The sequence below is a fragment of the Ursus maritimus genome, unplaced genomic scaffold, assembly GCF_017311325.1.
Source record: "Ursus maritimus isolate PB19 unplaced genomic scaffold, ASM1731132v1 scaffold_14, whole genome shotgun sequence".
Classification (NCBI taxonomy): Eukaryota; Metazoa; Chordata; class Mammalia; order Carnivora; family Ursidae; genus Ursus; species Ursus maritimus.
In genome coordinates this window covers 59,653,040-59,673,985 of record NW_024423786.1, presented here as the reverse complement: position 1 = coordinate 59,673,985, position 20,946 = coordinate 59,653,040, and the positions used below count along the sequence as shown (strand labels likewise).

Sequence of the window (20,946 nt, the reverse complement as noted above, 5' to 3'; positions counted from 1 at the left end):
ACGCACCGGCTCATCCCAAGAACCTGACGAAACTCCCATCGACCACGTCAGTCCGCGCAGCCGGATGGGAAACGTAGGCGGTCCACACTGTCTTGGGCGCTTTCGGTGTGATCGGCTGGCCACGCTTGCCGTCAACTCACTGTCGCAAAAAAAAAAAAAACCCCTTCCTGCGCCGTTCTTTCCCTCCTCTCAAAGCCGTGACTTGCTTCGCGCAGGGCAGCGCCACGCGGGACTGAAGAGCGGTGACGAGCGCTTTACGACAGTTGCTTTGTGGCAGCGCCGGAGAAGGAAGATGGCGGCCACCGTAGCTAAGCCGCTCGGGGCAGGGTCACGCGCCGGCCTGGGGTCCCGAGGCCATTACCCCGGACTGGGAAAGCCGGGAGTCTCTCCACAGGTGGTGAGGCACTCGGGTTCAGGAGATGTACGCAAAGGCTTGATCGATGGGACGATGAGGCCTGAGTGGCTTGTGGAAAACTGGAGGCGGGGAAGGGAGGCGGTCTGATGTGCTTGTAGCGAGGGAAGAGGTAAAGGCATCCTGAGTATGTTGGAGAAAGTGGTGTGGAAAGGGAGGCTGGACCGAGGTCCGGCATCTTGGGACGAGGTTTCAGGCCGGCATGAGCCTCTGGGGATTTGAGGGGTTGGGATTCTGGTATTCTGCGGGGCTGTTGGGGCCCTCAGGAGACTTGCTAGCGAGTCGGTGGCGCACGACTTGCGTACTCCAGGAACCTCATTGCGGAATATGCGGAGAATGGGAAGAGACCCAGATTCACCCCTTTCTTCTTTCTCCCCAGACCACTATCATGGCCGTGCAGTTTGAAGGGGGCGTGGTTCTGGGAGCAGACTCCAGAACGACCACTGGAGTGAGCTCAGGACAGATACTGGCAGGTCATCCCATCTTTTCCCTTCCTTCCTTCAGCGTCCTTCCTTGCCTAGCAGTCCGTGCTTACCCTCCACAGCCCACCGCGAGGAAGAGGTTTCTCCCCTCCTTGGACTTAGAGTTTGCTCAGATCCTACTGACTTCCCAGTTTTTCCCTCACCCCTTGGTGAAATTTTTGTGAAAGTCTGTTCTCAGATAGCTTCAGTTTGGGTGAGAATTAATGGGAAATGCAGAAATTCCTATTCCTGAGCCCTGGGAGTAGGTAGTAATGGGATGGGGGTGGGAGGCGAGTGGGACTCCCTTTATCCTGCCACCCTGCAGGTCCTACATCGCAATCCAGTGACTGTACATTGACACCACTATTCCGACCGTATTTTTCTGCTGCCGCTCGAAGCTCTGCAGCTGATACGCAGCAGTGAGCCGATCACCGGTCACTACCGAAACTTGGTTCCACAGGTACTTAGCTGGGCAGGGGGAGAGCAGGAGTGTCTTGCAGGAAGTGGGGACCCCGAGGTGCTAAATGGTCTACTCCCGGGTCCTGAGGCTGCCCTCCTGTCACTCTCCTCACCCTCTAGCATTGAGCTGAATGAGCCTCCCAGCTGGTACACACAGCAGCCAGCCTCTTTAAGGAGATGTGTTACCGTGACCGGGAGGACCCTGATGGCGGGAATCATCATTGCGGGCTGGGACCCGCAAAGGGTGGGCAGGTGAGACACCCCCACCCCCACCCGGGCCTGAACCCATGCTTTGATCCTCTCCCCACCAGCCATTTTCTGGTTTTCTTCCCAGTCTCTCTACCTCACTTACTATAAATTCCTCCCAGACCGATCCACATGGCCACGGTGTATGTGTCTGTTGCGAGGTACAGCCTAGTGACTCTCCTTGCATCTGGCAGGTGACTTCAGTGCCCATAGGGGTATGATGGTAAGGCAGTCCTTTGCCATTGCCGGAGGTTCTGGGAAGCTCTTATCATGGCTATGTCGTGCTACCTACCGGGGAAGGCATGACCAGGAGGGTATCTGCAGTTCACTGCCAATGGTGAACGCTTTTCGGGCCTGTGAACTCCAGACCTCACGTCCAAGCCACCCTCATATCCATTCCTCACTTCTTGTAGTGATGCCCAGCATCGACTCTGTCGACTTTCTTCTTTTGTTCACCAGCTCTCGCCTTGGCCATGGAGAGCGGGACGGCTCCAGCGGAGGAGATGTCCGCCTGGCAGCCATTGCGGAATCAGGGTAGAGCGGCAGGTATTTGGGAGACCAGATTCCGAAATTCACCATTGCCACTTTACCACCTGATGCCTAGAATTCTAGGATACAATGAGGACACCCCATAGTGGCGTAAATTCAATAAACAGTTTGTCGAAGAGTCTGCTCTGAGGATCTTTTCTTTTCTTTTTTTTTTTTTTAATTAATTAATTTATTTATTTGACAGAGATAAAGACAGCCAGCGGGGAGACACAAGCAGGGAGTGGGAGAGGAAGAAGCAGGCTCATAGCAGAAGAGCCTGATGTGGGGCTCCATCCCAGGTTCGCAGGGATCACGCCCTGAGCCGAAGGCAGGCGAGCTTAACTGCTGTTGCCCCGGCGCCCCTCTGAGGGGATCTTTTCTTGACCTCAAGTCTGCACTTGCGCCCCTCGCCTGTTCAAGCTCTGCTCGGGCCAGAGGAGCAGGCCTTTGCAGAATGGTTTTCAGGCCGCTTTCTCCCAGACCACCTTCCGCCACACTCCTTTCCTGCACAATACCCAGGTCCTTAGGACACCAAAGTATAAAGTTGAAATGGGGGCTCCCAGAAATGACCCACCCCCTTCCTGTTCAAGCCCAGGTGGAACTCAGAATCTGAGCCGGACTGGGGTCACCTCCCCTCCACCTCCTCCTTACATTCCATGGCTGGCTCCTGACTAAGGCCAGAAGGACACACACATCTCAGTCAGCTCTGGTCCCCTCCCTCCCACACTCCTCTGTCACTTCATCTTGTCGGGAGGAGCAGCCTGACTACATGCCTTTGGGGACAAAGGTGGACCTTGTTGGAAATAGCATTTAAGATGGGTGTTGGGCCGAGAGGGTCATGGGAGCACCTGTGGGCCAGCCCACATGCAAGCTGTCATTCCGCGAGGAAGTGCGATGGTGAAGCAGCCTTCAGCCCCTGGATGGGAGGCTGCCAGTAGACTCCACCACTCAAGCCATTCCACGGGGCCTCTGTTTTTCCCTCTACTCTGGGGATAAGGGAACTGTAGAAACCACGTTGAAAAACTTGGCTCTAGAATGTGAGTCCTGCCCTGGAGGAATTTGGAGGGATACGAGGGAGGCTTCTAAGGGGAGGTGGGAGGTCTTGGATTAAGTGAAAAACAGCAGAGCAGGACTTTGATCCCAAACATATACCTCAAACTGAAAGTAACCGTAAAGAGGGGGTGCCTGGGTGGCTCAGTCTGTTAAGCATCTCCACTCTGGATCGTGGCTCAGGTCAGGATCCTCCGGGTCCAGGGAGCAGGGCCGAGTCCGTAAGTGCTCGGCAGGGACTTTGGTTTGAGATTCTCTCTCCCTCTTCCCTCCCCCCTTCCCCCACCCCCCGCCCTGCTTGCTCATGCTCTGTCTCTCTAAAAAATAAATAAGTAGATCTTTAAAAAAATAAATAAACCTCATGGAGAACTTTTGACTTTTCGCACAAACCTGTTTCCAGTCCTCCCTCCCTCAAGGCGTCCTTGCTTCCTCAAGCCGGCTCTGCAGGCTGGACAGTAGCTCCGAAAAGCTCCGCTTCTTGCGATCTGCACACACGCTCTGTAAAGGCGACGGGACGTTAATTCAGGCGTAGGACATAGTGGTTAAGAGCAACTGCTGTGCTCGCTGCACCCCCCGTCTCCATCGGCTGCCATCTTGACTTGCCGACAGGATGCCAGAGTGCCGTCCATGACCTTGCTGCTCCCGCCGTGCCCCTCCCACAACCTTTTCAAGCCCAGCCGGGCCACGATCTTTCAGTGTAAGTGAGGCGAGTACATTGCCCTGCTGACCTCCCTCCATGTCTCCCTGGCTCCCATCTAAGGATGACATTTTAGCTCCTCACCGTGGCCGGAGCACTACCAGCAGGTCCCCAGCGGTGACACTCCGGTCACTGGCTTTTTCTCTTCCCTAGGACCTCAGGGGTTTTGCTTTGGCTTACACTGCCTGTTTTTCCTGCCCCAGGACTCATCACTCCCCTGATTTTTTTTTAATAAACTTTTTGTTTTGTTAAGAGCGATGTCCAGCCAGTGTGGAGCTTGAACTCACGACCCGAGATTCGAGAGTCGCATGCTCCGCCCGGCAGACCTGCCAGGCGCCCCATAAAATAAACTTTTGGAGCAGTTTCAGGTTCGCGACAGAACTGGCGGAGGTTTCCAGATCCGCCCACGCCTCAAGCCTCCAGCTACTCCCCGCTGCCAACATATGTTACAGCAAATCCCCACGACACCGGGGTTCCCGATTCTCACTTGGCTCCTGACCATTCGGCTCTCAGCTCAGACCACCTTAGCAGCAGAAGCGCCCCCTCCATCCTGCTCTCGCAGTACCGTGTAATTTGCTTCCTAGCCATCACTCCTGGCTCGTGTGTTTATTTACCGTCTGTGAGAAGAGCAGGCTCTGCTTGGTCCACTGATGCGCTCCTCACTGCCCGCCAGGGAGGAAAGAATGTGCTCCCCGCCTCATCCCCAGTGCTGTCCGGCCTCCAGCCTCTCCAAGCACTCACCACCCTCCACTCCGAGCTTGACCTCAGAGCACCCGCTTCTGCCAGCCCCACCTGGGCTCCGCAGGAGTCAGCTGCAGCTATATTCACCAGCCCCGCGTCCCCTCCCCTCCGTGCTGCGCTCCCCAGCTCAGCCCCAGGACCACCCCACCCCAACACGCACGCATGCACCCAACACTGGGCAACTCTGAGTCTGTTTAATGACAAGGTCACGAGGGACTTGGGGCCGGGTGCATCACGGAGAAGTCTGGGGAGGGAAGGTTGCAAAGCTCCTTGAAGGTCAGCCGGGTTGTCCCCATCAGATGGTGGAGTGTTGGCGGATGTGCGTCATGCAGCTGGTGGCGGAAGGAGAGTCGGGCTTTGCGGCTGAAGTAGGCTCAGACCCGAGGAGGCTATCCCTCCCTGGCCACGATGGGGGCTATAGGCGGGCTGGGATTTGGATCTGGAGGGGCTGTGGGATCAAGGCCTGAAAGGGGAGTTGGAGGAGGAGGAAGGGTGTTGCGGGGCAGCAACCTCCCTTCCTTCCCTGCAGGGAGGGAGGAAAGAGGCCAGGGCGGTCCCGGGGCAGGGAGAGGGACGTTGAGAGAGCGGGGCTGGTTTCACCCGCCTGCGACCTTGTGTCACACAGGGCCCCACACGCAGAAGGGCCCCGGGCTTGCTGGGATGGTCTGCCATCACTGTCTTGAAGGTGTTAAGTGTTTTTGCTGGGGGCTTCCATCCTCTCTTTTTGCATTGGGCCGTCCCTATGGAAGTCCACCTCCCACCCAGGAAACAAACTATTCCTTTCCCTTCACTGGTTTGAGCGTTTACCTTTCTCCCCAGAGAGACAAGCGCCCCCGTTTTCCTCGGTCTCCCCCCATACCTGCTCCTCTTTCAGTCCCCCGCTGTCTCCGGCACCCACACCATGGGAAGCACCATGCCCCCTTGAGACCCATCTCAGCAGTGGAGGAGACCAGGATGCTGGGAGATGGCCAGTAGGGCCCCAGGAGGAGGGTGTGGCTTCCAAGGACAGTGGAGGAGACCAGGATGCTGGGAATGAGCCAGTGGGGCCCCAGGAGAGGGGTGTGGCTTAACAGCCCCCACTGTGGGCCAAACTACCACTTAGCCTCAGACCGCCTGGTGATTACAGGCGCCAGGATGGAGGAGAAGGGGGAGGGAGGAAGAGGTGGACGGGTACCCCATTCAAACACCTATCCTTTTTGTGCCCCCTTCACTTGGGGCAATCTCTGGTCTCCTGGGAGAAGCAGGAGGACGCTGGGAGGAGGGACGGCGGAGGCGCGGAGGTGCTGGGACCCACAGGCGCAGTGAGAATCCACTGGCAAAGCCGGACGACTCGGTGCCAGCCTGGACACTGCCGGGAGCTGCGTTTGTATTCCAGAATGAGAATCCAGATTTTAGAGACTAGTCTATTTTTGTAGAAACGAGACATTGTGCAGGGCAGGAGCGTTCGGTTCTCTCAACCGTCCGGGAGCTCTCATCCCCTGCTCGGAGGATAGTTGTGGAGACTCGTGATGCTGTCCCAGGTAGATCCCTGGGACAGGGATCTCGCTCAGAGATCCTTCCACACGTTGCTTTAGTTCATCCCGTTCATGTAAGCGATCCTTTGAGGCGTTACTGCTGTCCTGCTAACAGCCGATGAACTGGAGGCACGGAGGTCGCCAAGGTCACGCAGGCGCAGGCCGTGAGAGCAGGAGCTCACGCCTACCCCCGCCAGGCCGACCCGGCCACTCTGACTTATGGGCTGACCTTCGGGCACTGATGCCCTCGGCCAGGCCTGAGACCAGGAGCCCCAGCGGCAGGGACTCACGGGCGCCCCACCGTGGAGCTGTGCGAACGCGATCTTACCCTTCGCTGAGGGTGTGTGGTGCGACAACGAGCAAACATTGCTGCCTAGCCTGTCAGACTTAGAAATCGGTTCCTATTTCCAAAACGACCTGATTGAAGTACAAATTTCCATGCACTTGAATACACACATCTGTGTACAGTTCTGTGAGTCCTAACAAGTGTCTACACCCGGGGAATCCACCCCAATCAAGATAGGGGACATTTCCAACACCACTTCCATGAACCTGCCTTACTGCAACCTCGTCCCCTCGGCCACAGGAGCCCACTGATGTCAGCTCAGTGGGTCTAGATCCGTCTGCCTTTGGAACATTGTATCACGACTTGAATATTGTTACCTTCTTTTGTCCGGTCGGCATAATGGTTTTGAAATTCACCCATTTGCAGTTTTACTTGTGTTTTTTGTAGTAACAGTTTATTGATATAATGACATTATATTTACAGCTGCACAGACATCCCAACTAACTTTATAACATTTTCATGACCCTCAAGAGACCCTGCAGCCCCTGCCAGTCCCCCAGCCCACCCCATTCTCTTCCTTAGCCGGTGGCCACCACTAACCCACCTTCTGTCTCTATGGATTTCATGTAAATGAAATCCTCCCTGTGGTCCTTTGTGTCTGACCTCTTTCACTCAGCATCGTGTTTTCAAGGTGCCCTGTTGTAGCACGTGTTAGGACTTTATTCCTTCTTATGGCTGAGTAGTATTCCGTTGTAGGGACTACACCACATCCCTGTCCCCATTCACCGACAGGCCGACACTGGGCTGTTTCGTCTGGGCTATTTGAATACTACTCCTACCGACATTCACGTGCAGGTGTTTGTGCCGACATCTGTTTTCAATTCTCTCGGGTATACTTTTTTCTTTTATTTCTTTAAAGTTTCCTTTATTTATTTGAGAGAGAGAGAGAGAGAGAGATGCAACCAGGGGAAGGGGAGAGGGAGAGAGAGAATCTCAGGCAGACCCCACGGAGCTTGGAGCCCTAGTCCAGGCTCGACCCCACGACCCTGAGATCATAGCCTGAGCGAAAACCAAGAGTCGGCTGCCTAACCAACTGAGCCACCCAAGCACCCCTAACTTTCTTTCTTTTAACTGAAGTATAGTTGACACATGATGTCACCTTAGGTTTAGGAGTTGGATGGTGACTGGACAAGTCTGCACCTTACGCCATGCTCACAAGTGTAGCTACAGCCCGTCGTCGTACAATGCCAGCACGGTGACACGGACTGTCACCGCCATGCTGGACCTTTTCCCATGACTTACTCCTTCCACAACAGGAAGCCTGGGCCTCCCACCCCTCCACCCATTTTTGCCCAACCCCCCACACTCCTGGCAACCACCAGTCTTGGATTTATGGGTCTGCTCCTGCTTCGTCTGTCCATTCTGCTTTTGAGAGAGAGAGAATGTGGAGGGCAGAGGGAGAGGGAAGGAGAGAATCTTAAGCAGGCTCCACACCCAGCATGGAGCCTGACGGGGCTCCATCTCAGGACCCTGAGATCATGATCTGAGCCGAAATCAGGAGTCAGGGAACAATACGAGCCACCCAGACATCCCTGTTCATTTTGTTTTTAGATTCTGCATTGGTGAAATCACATGATATTTGTCTCTGTCTGACTTATCTCACTTAACATTGTAAGCTTGAGATCCACTCATGTTGTTACACGTGGCAAGATCTCATTTTCATGGTTGAGTAATATTCCTGTGTGTGTTTATGTGTGTAGTATGTTCTTTTATCCACTCTAATCAATGGACATTTAGGTTGTAAATAATGCTGCTATAAACATAGGGGAACGTATATCTTTTCAATTCATATTTTCATTTTCTTTTTTTTTTTTTAGATTTTTTTATTTATTTGAGGGAGCAGCCAGCGAGAGAGGGAACACAGCAGGGGATTGGGAGAGGAAGAAGCAGGCTCCCAGTGGAGGAGCCCAATGTGGGCTCGATCCCGGAATGCCGGATCACGCCCTGAGCCGAAGGCAGCGCTTACGACTGCGCTACCCAGGCGCCCGCAATTCATGTTTTCATTTTCTAAGGGTAAATACCATGTAATGAAATTACTGGATCGGGTGGTACTTTTACTTTCACATTTCTTGAGGACCCTCCATACTCTCTTCCACGGTGGCTGCACCAGTTTGCATTCCCACCAACAGGGCACGGGGTTCCTTTTTCTCACACATCCTCACCAACCCTTGTTATTTCTTATCTTTTTGTATGAGCCATTCTGACGGGTGTAGGGTGGTCTCTCGCTGTGGTTTTGATTTATTTCCCGATGATGAGTGATGGTGAGCGTCTATCTTTTCATGTGTCTCTTGGCCATTTGTATGTCTTCTTTGGGAAAATGTCTGTTCAGGTCTTCTGCCCATGTTTAAATCAGATTGTGTTTTTGGTATGAGTTGTATAAGGTTTTTGGTTTTTGATTTTCCTTAAGCAGTCATGACCCAGCCCAAGACCCGAGATCAAGACCTGAGCTGAAATCAAGACTCAGACACTTCACCGACTAGGCCCCCAGGTGCCCCATAGAAGTTCTTCATAGATTTTGGATACTAACCCTTTCCTGGATCTATCATTGGCTCTATCTGGATCTATCTTCTATTCAGTAGGTTGTCTTTTAGTTTTGCTGTTTCCTTTGCTACACAAAAGCTTTTTATTTTAAGGAATCCCAATAGTTTATTTTTGCTTTTGTTTCCTTTGCCTCTGGAGATGCATCTAGAAAAGAGTTGCTAGAGCTGATGTCAGAGCCTTACCTCCTGTGCTCTCTTGGGCGGTAAGGTCCCTGATTTCAGGCCTCACATTTGAGTCCTTCATCCAGTTTGAGTTTATTTTTGTGCCTGGTATGAGAAAGTGGTCCAGTTGCATTCTTCTGCATGGAGCTGTCCAGTTTTCCCAGCACCATTCATCGAAGAGACTGTCTTTTTCCCACTGGATATTCTTGCCTTCTTTGTCTTGGATTAGCCGACCATACAGGTGTGGGTTTATTTCTGGGTTCTCTATCCTGTTCCACTGATCTATATGTCTATTTTTGTGCCAGTACCATACTGTTTTGATTATAGAGCACTCAATGCTTAACATTTTGAGGAACTCTCTTCCAAGGTGCGCACCATTTTACACCACCGAGTAACAGTATATTATCACAAATTAATCAACATAAAAACCTCTTCTCTTTAAAAAGCACCATTATTTTAAGCACACAAACCCCATTCAGTGAAAAGGGTTAGTGATACAAGTATCTGATGAAGGATTTACATCCTAAATATAGGGGCCTCTGGCTGGCTGGGTTGAGTAGAGCCTGCCACTCTGGATGGCAGGATCCTGAGTTCAAGCCCCATGTTGGGCGTGGAGCCCACCTAAAAAAATAAGAAAATAAAGTAAAAATACAAAATACATCAAGAACTCGTAATTCAGTAAGACAACATATTTTTAAAAATGTAGCAACAGATTGGGGCGCCTGGGTGGCACAGCTGGTTAAGCGTCTGCCTTCGGCTCAGGCGTGATCCCGGCTTGTGGAATCGAGCCCCTCAGGCTCCTCCGCGGGAGCCTGCTTCTTCCTCTCCCACTCCCCCTGCTTGTGTTCCCTCTCTCGCTGGCTGTCTCTATCTCTGTCAAATGAATATATAAAATCTTTTTAAAAATTAGCAACAGACTAGAACAGACACTTTGCAAAAAGATCTACCAAAGGACGGATAAGCACATGAAACACAGTCAACATGAAGCATCAGAGAAATGCAGACGCCACTACAGTGATTACTACTTAGCTCTTTAGAAAGGCCAACACTAAAACGATTGACAGCTCCCATGCGGTCGTGCTGTGGGACAGTATGAAATAACATCCCTTGATTTTGGCGATGCAGTCTGGCCGTGTCTTGGAAAGTTAAAATACACTTCTTCCACGACCCACTCCACTCCTAGCTATTTACCCAAGAGCAAGGAAAACGCAAATGCACCCTAAGACTTAGGCAGGAATGTTTACGGGAGCTCCGTCGCAACAGACGAGAACAACCCAGATGTCCCTCAAAAGGAGAGATAAGGAGACGTCTGCATTTAAAAGGAGGGCATATTTTGTCTTTAGAGATGAGCGCTTCCAGTCTCCCCGCTTGATTGTCAGTCCCGGGGAGCGGTGCTCGCTCCCGGTGGTTCGCGCAGAGTCCGGCCCGAGGCCAGGGCGCGGGAGACTGCGCGCAGGGGCAAGCACGCCGGCGGGTGCACACTCCCGGGCCCGGGGCCGCCGGCCCTCCGCCCCCGGCAGCCTTGCCCGCCGCCGGCTGCGCCAGGCGGGAGGCCTGCACCGCGGGGAACAACGCGCGCTCCGACGAGACGGCGCGGGGCGCGCAGGCGGCGGGCGGGCCCGGGGCGCAGGGGCGGGCCGGGGCCGACAGGGCGGGCGGGGAGGTGAGGCCGGGCGGGGGTGAGGCCGGGCGGCCCGCCCCGGGGGCCGGCCTGACGCCGCCCCGCCCGCCCCGGCCGCGCTGGTGTGGGCCCGGCTTGCTGCGCCGCTCCCTCCGCTGGCGGACCCGCGCGGGCGCCGGCTCGGGCTGCGGGTGAGGGGCCGGGGCGGGGCGCGGCGGAGAGCCCGGGCCCGGCGGGGAGGAGGCAGGGGCTGGCGCTTGGGGCCAGCGGGGCTGCGGGCTCCACTGCACGCCGAGATTTCAGGCTTTCCCTCCCGGGCGGGGCGCGCGCACTTCCTCATTCCCGCGGGACCCCCTCTCGCGGCCGGCCCGGCCGGGCCTGAGCCCCGGGAGACCCCCTTGGCCCGGCTTCTGCTCCGCCCTGGTTTGGGGTCCCCGCGGGCCTGGCGGGAGTTCCTGGGCGCGCCGGCTCCGGGCCGGGAGGCGGGGCTGAGGGATTCTGGATGCGGGACCCGGGTACCGGATGGAGGTCAGAGGCGGGTCGGCGGGGCGTTGCAGACTGGCGGAGAAGAGGGGCTCCCATGGGAGGTGGAGGACCGTGGGGGCGGGTGCTGCAGGCTGATCACCTCCCTGAGGCCTCCCCATGCTCCCAGGATGGCGGCGACCCCCGAGAGCCTCTTCCCCTCTGGGGGCGACCTGGACTCCAGCCAGCTGCACATGGAGCCCGACGAGTTGGACACTCTGAGGGAGGGAGAGGACCCAGGTGCGCAGGGAGCTCGGCCCTCGGGGAGGAGAGGGGCGGAGAGCTCCGGGGTCCACACTCTAACACTTTCTCTCCTCCTAGCTGACCGGATGCACCCTTTTCTGGCCATCTACGACCTGCAGCCTCTGAAAATGCACCCGTTGGTGTTCGCCCCTGGGGTCCCGGTCACGGCCCAAGTGGTGGGCACTGAGAGATACACCAGCGGATCCAAGGTGGCCGGGCGGGCTCTGGGGAGCTGGGCGGAGGGAGGGCTGCGCCCCAGCGAGGGGACAGCCACTCAGCCCCTCGCTCCCCCAGGTGGGAACGTGCACCTTGTATTCTGTCCGCTTGACACATGGCGCCTTTACCTGGACCACCAAGAAGAAGTTCCGTCATTTCCAGGAGCTGCACCGGGACCTCCTGAGACACAAAGTCTTGATGAGTCTGCTTCCCCTGGCGCGGTAAGGGGACCCGTCTGCTTCCCGTCAAGGGCACGCGCTCCCACCCTGGGGCTGCATGGGCTGCCCCTGCCCCAGCCCCCCAGGCCACACCTTCTCCTGTCCCAGCTACTTTCCTGCCCCAGCTCTGGCCACGGGCCCCCCTCCCCTGACCCCGGTTACCAGGAAACCTTCCCAGCCCAGCTCTCCCTGTCCGTGGTTCTGTGCCAATAGCTCAGCCGGGCTGGATGCCCAAAATGCCCTTGGCAGCCTCCCTCCTTTTCTTGTCTCTGTTCTCAGGATAGGGGGCCTTCTGCCAGTCTCCAGGCCTCCCCCAGGATCCCATTTCTAGTGCCACAGGAATGCAGGCTCTCTGCTTCCCGGCTCTTCCTTGACCCTCCGCCCCCATCTCTTCCACAGCTTTGGTGTGGCCCACCCTCCAGACGGAGAGGCAGCCAACCGAGAGATACCCTCTCTGCCACGAGCGGGTCCTGAGGGCTCCAGCAGACATGCGTCCAGCAAACAGGTGCAACCAGACGCCAGGTCCCCTGGGAAGGCATCTGGTGTGCAAATGGCTCTGGTCCCATCTGTCTCTGTCTCTCATCCCTGCTTCAGAAGTACCTGGAGAATTACCTCAACCGCCTCCTGACCATGTCTTTCTACCGCAACTACCACGCCATGGTAAGGCCCCGGGGGCTGGACGCTTGTGCCGTTTAGGTGGACCTGTATCATCAGACCCCCAGATGGCGGAGGACCCGGGTCCGCAGGGTCCCAGGAGCTGAAAGCCCGAGTCTCTCCTCTGAGCCCTTGTCTTCCTCTGCAGACAGAATTCCTGGAAGTCAGTCGGCTGTCCTTTATCCCCGACCTTGGCTCCAAGGGACTGTGAGTGTCCGACACCCCTCACCCAGCTGCCCCGCAAACCTGTGGATCTCTCCCTGCTGGTGGATGGGGAAAGAACTGCAGGGAGAGGGCAGGCACTGGTGGTGGTGGTGGGGGCTCTGGATTCCTTTTGGGGCATCTCCTACTGGATTTTCCCCACAGGGAGGGAGTGATCCGGAAGCGTTCGGGCGGCCACCATGTTCCTGGCCTCACATGCTGTGGCCGAGACCAAGTTTGTTACCGCTGGTCCAAGAGGTGGGTCCGGCCATGGAGCTGCTGGGCCGTGGGGGGTGGGGGGGTGAAGAAGGAGATCGCGAGGGCAGGGAGGAACGGACGGAGCCCTTCCGCTCCAGGTGGCTGGTGGTGAAGGACTCCTTCCTGCTGTACATGTGCCTGGAGACGGGCGCCATCTCCTTTGTTCAGCTCTTCGACCCCGGCTTCGAGGTGCAGGTGGGGAAAAGGAGCACAGAGGCACGCTACGGGGTCAGGATAGACACCTCCCACAGGTAAGGCCTCCTGGTGTGGACGGACACCGGGGAGCAGGTGGAAGGAGAGGAAGGATTTCCACCCCCTGGAGCTGGCCTTGACTTGGAACCAGGGAACTGGTCTGGCCACATGCCTGGGAGTGCTCTTAGCCGGAGAGGGGTTTGAGTAGAAGCCTCAGAGAGCGAGTGACTCCTGATACAAAAGAAAAGGCCCTCCATCCATTCATCCATCCATTCATTTGACAAACCCGAGTGCCTGGTGCCCCTGTTGGGTGCCGGCCACCCAGCTGTGCACAGGGCAGAGTCATGCCTTGTTGGGTGGAGTCGGGAACGAGGGGACGATGGCAGGAAGTGCGGGAAAGAAGGAACAGCCTAGAGGGGAGGTGTCCGGGCAAGGCCGGGGCATGAAGGGTGAGGGCTGAGGTCCCGCCCCGTTCTTCCTGCTCAGGTCCCTGATTCTCAAGTGCGGCAGCTACCGGCAGGCACGGTGGTGGGGCCAGGAGATCACCGAGCTGGCCCAGGGCCCGGGCAGAGACTTCATTCAGCTGCACCGGCATGACAGCTATGCCCCGCCCCGGCCGGGGACCTTGGCCCGGTGGTGAGACCCTGACGTCCCTCCGGAGCTTGTCTGTGGGCTTCCGGACCCACTCGGTGTTTTCTGAGTCCTTGATCCTCTGAGTACCCTCCTCCTTTGGTCTCCTTGACCATCTGACCTCTAACCACACTGATACCTAATATCCCTCTGACCTCTCTGACCCCTCCCACTCCCTAATCTCCTCTGACCCTGACCTCTCTGACCTCCTGCAACCTTTTTACCTGCCCTTTACCCATGCTTTCTCTCTGCCTTAGGATTTCTTCAAAACTCTCTGATTCATTCATTCATTCATTCATTCATTCAGTAAACATTTTCTTAGCACCTACTGTGTGCCAGGCCCAGTTGCAGGAGGAATAGGACAGCTCCGTAGCTGATTCGGTCCACAGAACAATGGCAAGTTGCCGTGATTCGGTCCACGGAACAATGGCAAGTTGCCGTTCTGCAGGGAGATATGGGGTGCGGAGCACAGAGGGGGAGGCGCTGCCCCGGCGTGGGGATGTCAGGACAGGCTTGCAGGAGGCAGCAGCCTGCGCAGGGCCCAGAAGCCGGGAGTACTTGGCATGTTTTTGAGCGGCCAGGACGGACCCTTGCAGCGGGGGAGGGGTGGGGGGAGGGGAGGAAGAGTTGCGGCCAGAGAAGAGGCTGGGGGGGCTGCAGGGGCTGGCTGTGCTCCCCATGCTGAGTGGAGGCAGCTGGACTCCATCACAGGCAGGAGGGAGTCGGCGAAGCATTGTTTTCTTGGGGGTGCTTGGACATTTTTTTTTTTTTTAAGATTTTATTTATTTATTTGACAGAGATAGAGACAGCCAGCGAGAGAGGGAACACAAGCAGGGGGAGTGGGAGAGGAAGAAGCAGGCTCATAGTGGAGGAGCCTGATGTGGGGCTCGATCCCATAACGATCCCATAACGCCGGGATCACGCCCTGAGCTGAAGGCAGACGCTTAACCGCTGTGCCACCCAGGCGCCCCTGGACATTTGTTTTTTAACAGCACAGCTAACAGCTGATAGTTGCCTAGTAGTGACTGTGTGCCGGGACCTGTCTTGAGTGTTTTCCGTGTCTTATTAGGTCCTCACGCGAACCCGGTGAGGCGGGTACTGTTGGCGCCATTCTACAGATGGGAACACTGAGGCGAGGATAGGTTGAGGAACCTGCCTAAGGTCACACAGCTTGTAAACAGCGGAACCCGGATTCAAAACCGGGCAGTCTGGCCCAAGACCCCGCTCTTCACCTTCACATTAGACTGTTTGTTATTAGAAAGGCAAACAAGGGGTGCCTGGCTGGCTCAGTGGGTGGAGTGTGCGACTCTCGATCTCACAGTCGTGAGTTCGAGCCCCACGTTGGCGTAGAGATTGCTTCAAAAGAGAAAATCTTTTTTTTTTTAAGATTTTATTTATTCTTCAGAGATAGACACAGCCAGCGAGAGAGGGAACACAAGCAGGGGGAGTGGGAGAGGAAGAAGCAGGCTCATAGCGGAGGAGCCTGATGTGGGGCTCGATCCCATAATGCTGGGATCACGCCCTGAGCCGAAGGCAGACGCTTAACCGCTGTGCCACCCAGGCGCCCCTCAAAAGAGAAAATCTTAAAAAAAAAATACATAACTGAAATAAAAAGTCAAACAACACGGAAGCATACTAAATAAAGCATTATGTTCCCATTCATTGCACAGCCCTTCGTCCTCAGCCCTACATCTCTCTACCCGCCCCAACAACCCATTTCTCTCCCCAGAAGTAACCCTCACAATAGTTTCATACTTACCTTCTCCGCTCTTTTCCTACATACTTTCGTAGGCTTATACACGTGTGTTACTGTTTGTTTCAATGTATATGAGATCATGCAGTCGCTTTTGTGGCTTGTTTTTTCTTCACTTAATTTGTGTGCTAGGGATTAGGCATTTAGCGTATTTCTCTATTTTATTTTTAAGATTTTTTATTTACTTTTTATTTGAGAGACAGCAAGCACGAGTGGGGAAGGGGCAGAGGCAGAGGGAGAAGCAGGCTCCCTGCTGAGCAGGGAGCTCGAAACGGGGCTCGATCCCAGGACCTCAGGATCAGGACCTGAGCCAAAGGCAGACGCTTAACTGACTGAGCCACCCAGACACCCCGGTTATTTCTCATTTTAAACAGTGCTGCAGTGAACACAGTCTTTGTCTAAGCATTTAATAGGATGTGTTCCTAGAAATAGAAGGACTGTGTGCATTTAATGGTATTAAAGAGTATGTGTGTCTGTTACTCTGATAGATACTGCCAAACTGTCCTCTAAAAAGGCTATAACCAATGTGTATTCCCACAGTCTATGAGAATGCTCACTTCCCCACATGCTAATAGTGAAAGTTAGCGGTGATCTTTATTTCTGCTAATCTCGTGGAGTGAAGACATGTTATTTCATTTTAATATCCATTTCCTTCTTCACTGGTGAGATTGAACATCTTTTCCTATGGCTGACCATTTAAATTTCCTCTGTGAACTGTCAGTTCTTACGCTTTGCTCACTTCTCAGTATGCTTGTATGTCTTTTTCTTATTGATTTGTTGGAACTCTTTATATGTGATGTATTAATCCTTCCACTCGTTAGTCATCCTCTTTCGGTTATTGTGTCTTTTGTAATTTTTTATTTTACTTAGCTTATACTGGCAAATTTGTCCCGCTTTGATACATCTGATAATACCATCTGATTGCTCCGATCACTTGATCTTTGACTGACCCTGCTGTCACCTCTGATCTATGACTGTCCTCCGGTCTTCACTCTCCAGAGCTTTCTGCCTTCTGACTCCCCTGACCTCCTTGGCTTGGCCTCCCCCCAGGTTTGTGAATGGGGCAGGTTACTTTGCTGCTGTGGCAGATGCCATCCTACGAGCACAAGAGGAGATTTTCATCACAGATTGGTGGTGAGTAAGGGAAAAGCTCAAACAGGAAGAGGCAGGGTAGGGCCTGCAGCGGATCAGCTTACCGGCCAGCAGAGGGAGGGACCGGGGAGGAGTGGCTGGCTGCTGGAGCTTAGCTTGCCTCTTACCTCCTGCTCCGAATCCCAGGTTGAGTCCTGAGATTTACCTGAAGCGTCCGGCCCATTCAGATGACTGGAGACTGGACATTATGCTTAAGAAGAAGGCGGTGAGGAGAGCGGTCAGGCTGCAGGGGCGGCGCGTGGGGGTGGCCTGTGGGGGGAGGTTGGTTAGAAGAGAATGCAGTGTGGGGGAAGGTAGGGAATCTGAGGCTTCCCTCTTCATGCCCCTCCTGTACCTGGTGCAGACTTCTCTCCCAGTACCCGCTACACTTTGTTGTCTTACCTGGGGGTGTATGTGTCTCGTCCTTCTCGCTGGACTCATATCGCTAGTTTCAGGACAAGGCTCGGTGCCTGCCATGTGGGGGGCATCTGTAGATGTTAATGGACGGACAGACGGATCATGTGCGAGTGGGGGCCAGTGGACGGATGGATGATGGGAAGGGGGACAGGTGGAAGGGTAGGAGGTCGGAAGAGGGGTCAGTGGGGAGGTGGGCGGATGTATGATGGATGGTACCTAAGGGGGTGAGTAAATGGTTGGGAAGATGGGTGGGTAGACACTGATCGGCAGGTGAGGAGCCGTGTGGCTGGAAGAGCAGGTGAACAGGGAGCTTGCCCGTTGCTAAGTCGGCTGCCAGCATCAAAGCAGGGCGTGAGCGTGCAGGCCCTCCAGGTTGAGTGGAGGCTCATACAGGACCCCCGAGCATGGGGAAGGGCCTGGGAGGGTGGAAAGGGGCCATCGTGAGAGAGGCATAAGGATCTGATCCCCCCACTCACCGCCAGGAGGAGGGTGTCCGCGTGTCCGTCCTGCTGTTTAAGGAAGTGGAGTTGGCCTTGGGCATTAACAGCGGCTATAGCAAGAGGGCGTTGATGCTGCTGCACCCCAACATTAAGGTGACTCTCGGGCAGCAGAGACCCCCCCACGAACGACGGCCCTGCCCCCTAGGCTCCCCCATCCCCTCAACCCTCCTTGCCTTCTCATCCTCCCACCTCCTGCCCTCCCTCCCAATGCTTCCTGTCTTCCCTCACCTAAGCCCCCCCTCATGAACCCCCACACCTGCCGCAGGTAATGCGCCACCCCGACCAGGTGACCCTCTGGGCCCATCATGAGAAGCTCCTGGTCGTGGACCAAGTGGTGGCCTTCATGGGGGGGCTGGACCTCGCCTATGGCCGCTGGGATGACCTACACTACCGCCTGACTGACCTCGGGGACCCCTCTGGACCAGCGGCCTCTCAGGTAATCCCCCAAGGCCTTCCTGAGCTCCCCGAAACACACCTCCATGCCCGTCGTTCCAGGCGCTGCCCACATAAGGGTTCCTCTTTCCGGGGCTCCAGGAAAGTACTTGGAAGTAGACCAAGTCCGTTCCCCACCCGCACGACCCCTCCCCACTCCTCTGGGGTAGTGAGTACTGCCGACGGGGAGGGCCGGGTCAAACTCTCTCTGTCTCACTCTTACTCTGTGTCTCTCTGTCTCTGTCTCTGTCTCAGTCTTTCAGTGCTCCTCTCTTCTCTTTGGCCCTGGCTCTGTATGGCCCCCGTGACCTCTCCTTGCCCCTGGCTTGGGTGTGTTCCCCTACAGCCTGCCCCGCTGGGCCCCGACTCTCCAGGCCACCCAGACCTCTCCCAGAACCAACTCTTCTGGCTGGGCAAGGACTACAGCAATCTTATCGCTAAGGACTGGGTGCAGCTGGACCGGCCTTTTGAGGGTGAGGGTCCCCTCCTCCAAAGCCCCCAAGAGCGGAGAGTAGGGGCAGGCATCTGGGTCGAGGCAGGGGCTGTGAACGGGATGAGCCGGGTCAAGGATAACGCGGCCTTCCCTCTGGTCGGCTCCTCGTCCTCCTTGCCCCAAGTGTCCCCAGGAGACCATCCCTGACCTCGCCCCTGATTCTCCCGGGCCCCCTAGATTTCATTGACAGGGAGACCACACCCCGGATGCCATGGCGGGACGTTGGGGTGGCCGTGCACGGTCTGCCCGCCCGGGACCTGGCCCGACATTTCATCCAGCGCTGGAACTTCACCAAGGTGCTCACTCCGTCCTGGGGGGACTGGGGGTGGGAAGGAGTCACCTCCCACTGACTGCGATCCCTCCACCTCAGATGACCAAGGCCAAGTACAAGATACCCATGTACCCCTACCTGTTGCCCAAATCCACCAGCACGGCAGACCAGCTCCCCTTCACACTCCCGGGGGGGCAGTGTGCCACCGTACAGGTGAGGCTCCCGGGTTCAACCTGTCCTCACCCCTCCCTCCCTTCAGCCCACTCCTGGGGACCTGATTGCCCCCCAGACCCCTCTCCTGCGGTCAGGAGCCACATCATATTCGCTGTCCCCCCCAGGTGTTGCGGTCAGTGGACCGCTGGTCCGCAGGGACTTTGGAGAATTCCATCCTCAATGCCTACTTGCACACAATCAGGGAGAGCCGGCACTTCCTGTACATCGAGGTCTGACGGGGTGGGGGGGTGGGGGGGTGGGGGTGGGGCAGAGAAGGGAGGGGGCGCCCGAGGGGAGGGACTGAGGATAGCAGTGGGATCGGTCCTGAGAGGTGTGCAAGCCTGGGCCCCTGGGCCTGGAGCGTGGGGGTGGGGCTAGCGCGGAGCAGAGGGCATGCGGTCAGGCTGATGCCGGTCTTCGGTCCCTGCCCCAGAATCAGTTCTTCATTAGCTGCTCAGATGGGCGGACCGTTCTCAACAAGGTGGGCGATGAGATTGTGGACAGAATCCTGAAGGCCCACAAGTAAGGTGGACTGGCGGGGGGATGGGTTTGTGGGCGTGGTTTAAGCCCTGGAGGGGCCGGGCTTGGGGGAGTCCCCGCCTCTGACCCCCGCGCCCTTCCCCAGACAGGGGCAGTGCTTCCGAGTCTACGTGCTTTTGCCCCTGCTGCCCGGTTTTGAGGGTGACATCACTACAGGTGGTGGGAATTCCATCCAGGCCATTCTGCACTTCACCTACAGGTGACCCCCCATGGCCATCCATCGGTGCCCCTGTCCTGACGCTGTCCCGATCCCTTCCTGCTGGACTTTTGAGGTCCACCTTTCTCCTGACATCACCCACCCCCCTCCCCCAGCCTCCACCTCTCTCACCCACTCTTTTCCCTCAGGACCCTGTGCCGCGGGGAATATTCAATCCTACATCGCCTCAAAGCAGCCAGTGAGTGCTGGGGGTGGGGGTGGGGGGGTGGGGGGGTTGGTTCAAGCCCTGGACCCCTGGGCAGGGGACCCTAACATTCTTGCATGGTTCTGGGGCTACTGCTCTGAGACCACAGGTGGTCTTCCACTGCAGGGAGAAGCTTAGACTAGGCTCTAGACCTTTTGAAATGGGGAGGGAGCCGGGAGAGGGCTCCATCTGCACGTGAGGGCGCCTGTCACCTCACTCCCCCATCTTTCTTACAGTGGGGACAGCGTGGCGGGACTATATATCCATCTGTGGGCTTCGCACTCACGGAGAGCTGGGTGGGCACCCGGTCTCAGAGCTCATCTATATTCACAGCAAGATGCTCATCGCGGATGACCGGACAGTCATCATCGGTCAGTCCTGCATCAGGACCCCTGGCAGCGAGAGGGAGGGTGGGGAGAGGGGGAGCCGGGCCCAGCGGGGGTGGGGGGGTGATGGAGACTGGCTGGTCCTCTGGTGGAGGGTCCCCTCGGGGCTCAGGCTCACAAAGCGTGTCCTGCACCCGTGTCAGGCTCCGCCAACATCAATGACCGCAGCTTGCTGGGCAAGCGGGACAGTGAGCTGGCCGTGCTGATCGAGGACACGGAGATGGAGCCATCCCTCATGGACGGCCGGGAATATCAGGCGGGCAGGTTCGCCTTGAGTTTGCGGAAGCATTGCTTCAGGTAGAGCCGGGATGGGGTGCTGCGGGGGAGATGGGAGTCGGGAGGGGGCTGGGCTGCCTTCTGAGCAGATGTGAGGATGGCTTACAGGTAGTCCTGGAGTCCCCAGTCTGGCTTAGGGTACCAGCAAAGGAGGGCTATCAAAAAAATGAGAAACAAGTATTCTAAAAATATACATATTTTTTAAGATTTTATTTATTTATT

General features: G+C 56.2%; 2 protein-coding genes across 4 annotated transcripts in view; both read left to right on the top strand.

The window, feature by feature from the left end:
• Positions 1-10,972, top strand: part of LOC121102452 (phospholipase D2-like) — a 14,853-nt gene extending 3,881 nt beyond the window's left edge. Inside the window, 4 exon segments of the mRNA XM_040628319.1 lie at positions 216-397; positions 792-860; positions 3,766-3,853; positions 10,536-10,972. Of these exon segments, the coding sequence (XP_040484253.1) occupies positions 216-397; positions 792-860; positions 3,766-3,853; positions 10,536-10,972 (776 nt within the window).
• The window catches only part of LOC103660447 (phospholipase D2), a 13,650-nt gene continuing 3,594 nt past the window's right edge, over positions 10,891-20,946 (top strand). The window contains exons 1-23 of one of the 3 annotated variants that reach the window (XM_040629888.1): positions 10,891-10,968; positions 11,430-11,539; positions 11,621-11,751; positions 11,837-11,979; positions 12,376-12,481; positions 12,571-12,636; positions 12,779-12,837; positions 12,997-13,089; positions 13,188-13,340; positions 13,768-13,917; positions 16,715-16,798; positions 16,943-17,021; positions 17,695-17,805; positions 17,978-18,148; positions 18,491-18,617; positions 18,815-18,933; positions 19,008-19,121; positions 19,247-19,351; positions 19,555-19,643; positions 19,747-19,860; positions 20,007-20,056; positions 20,299-20,433; positions 20,592-20,745. In XM_040629888.1, the coding sequence (XP_040485822.1) occupies positions 11,431-11,539; positions 11,621-11,751; positions 11,837-11,979; positions 12,376-12,481; positions 12,571-12,636; positions 12,779-12,837; positions 12,997-13,089; positions 13,188-13,340; positions 13,768-13,917; positions 16,715-16,798; positions 16,943-17,021; positions 17,695-17,805; positions 17,978-18,148; positions 18,491-18,617; positions 18,815-18,933; positions 19,008-19,121; positions 19,247-19,351; positions 19,555-19,643; positions 19,747-19,860; positions 20,007-20,056; positions 20,299-20,433; positions 20,592-20,745 (2,462 nt within the window). In that variant the 5' untranslated portion in view covers positions 10,891-10,968; position 11,430. The remainder of the gene's footprint in view (positions 10,969-11,429; positions 11,540-11,620; positions 11,752-11,836; positions 11,980-12,375; positions 12,482-12,570; positions 12,637-12,778; positions 12,838-12,996; positions 13,090-13,187; positions 13,341-13,767; positions 13,918-16,714; positions 16,799-16,942; positions 17,022-17,694; positions 17,806-17,977; positions 18,149-18,490; positions 18,618-18,814; positions 18,934-19,007; positions 19,122-19,246; positions 19,352-19,554; positions 19,644-19,746; positions 19,861-20,006; positions 20,057-20,298; positions 20,434-20,591; positions 20,746-20,946) is intronic. The other 2 variants (XM_040629889.1, XM_040629890.1) reach the window with 2 other exon arrangements.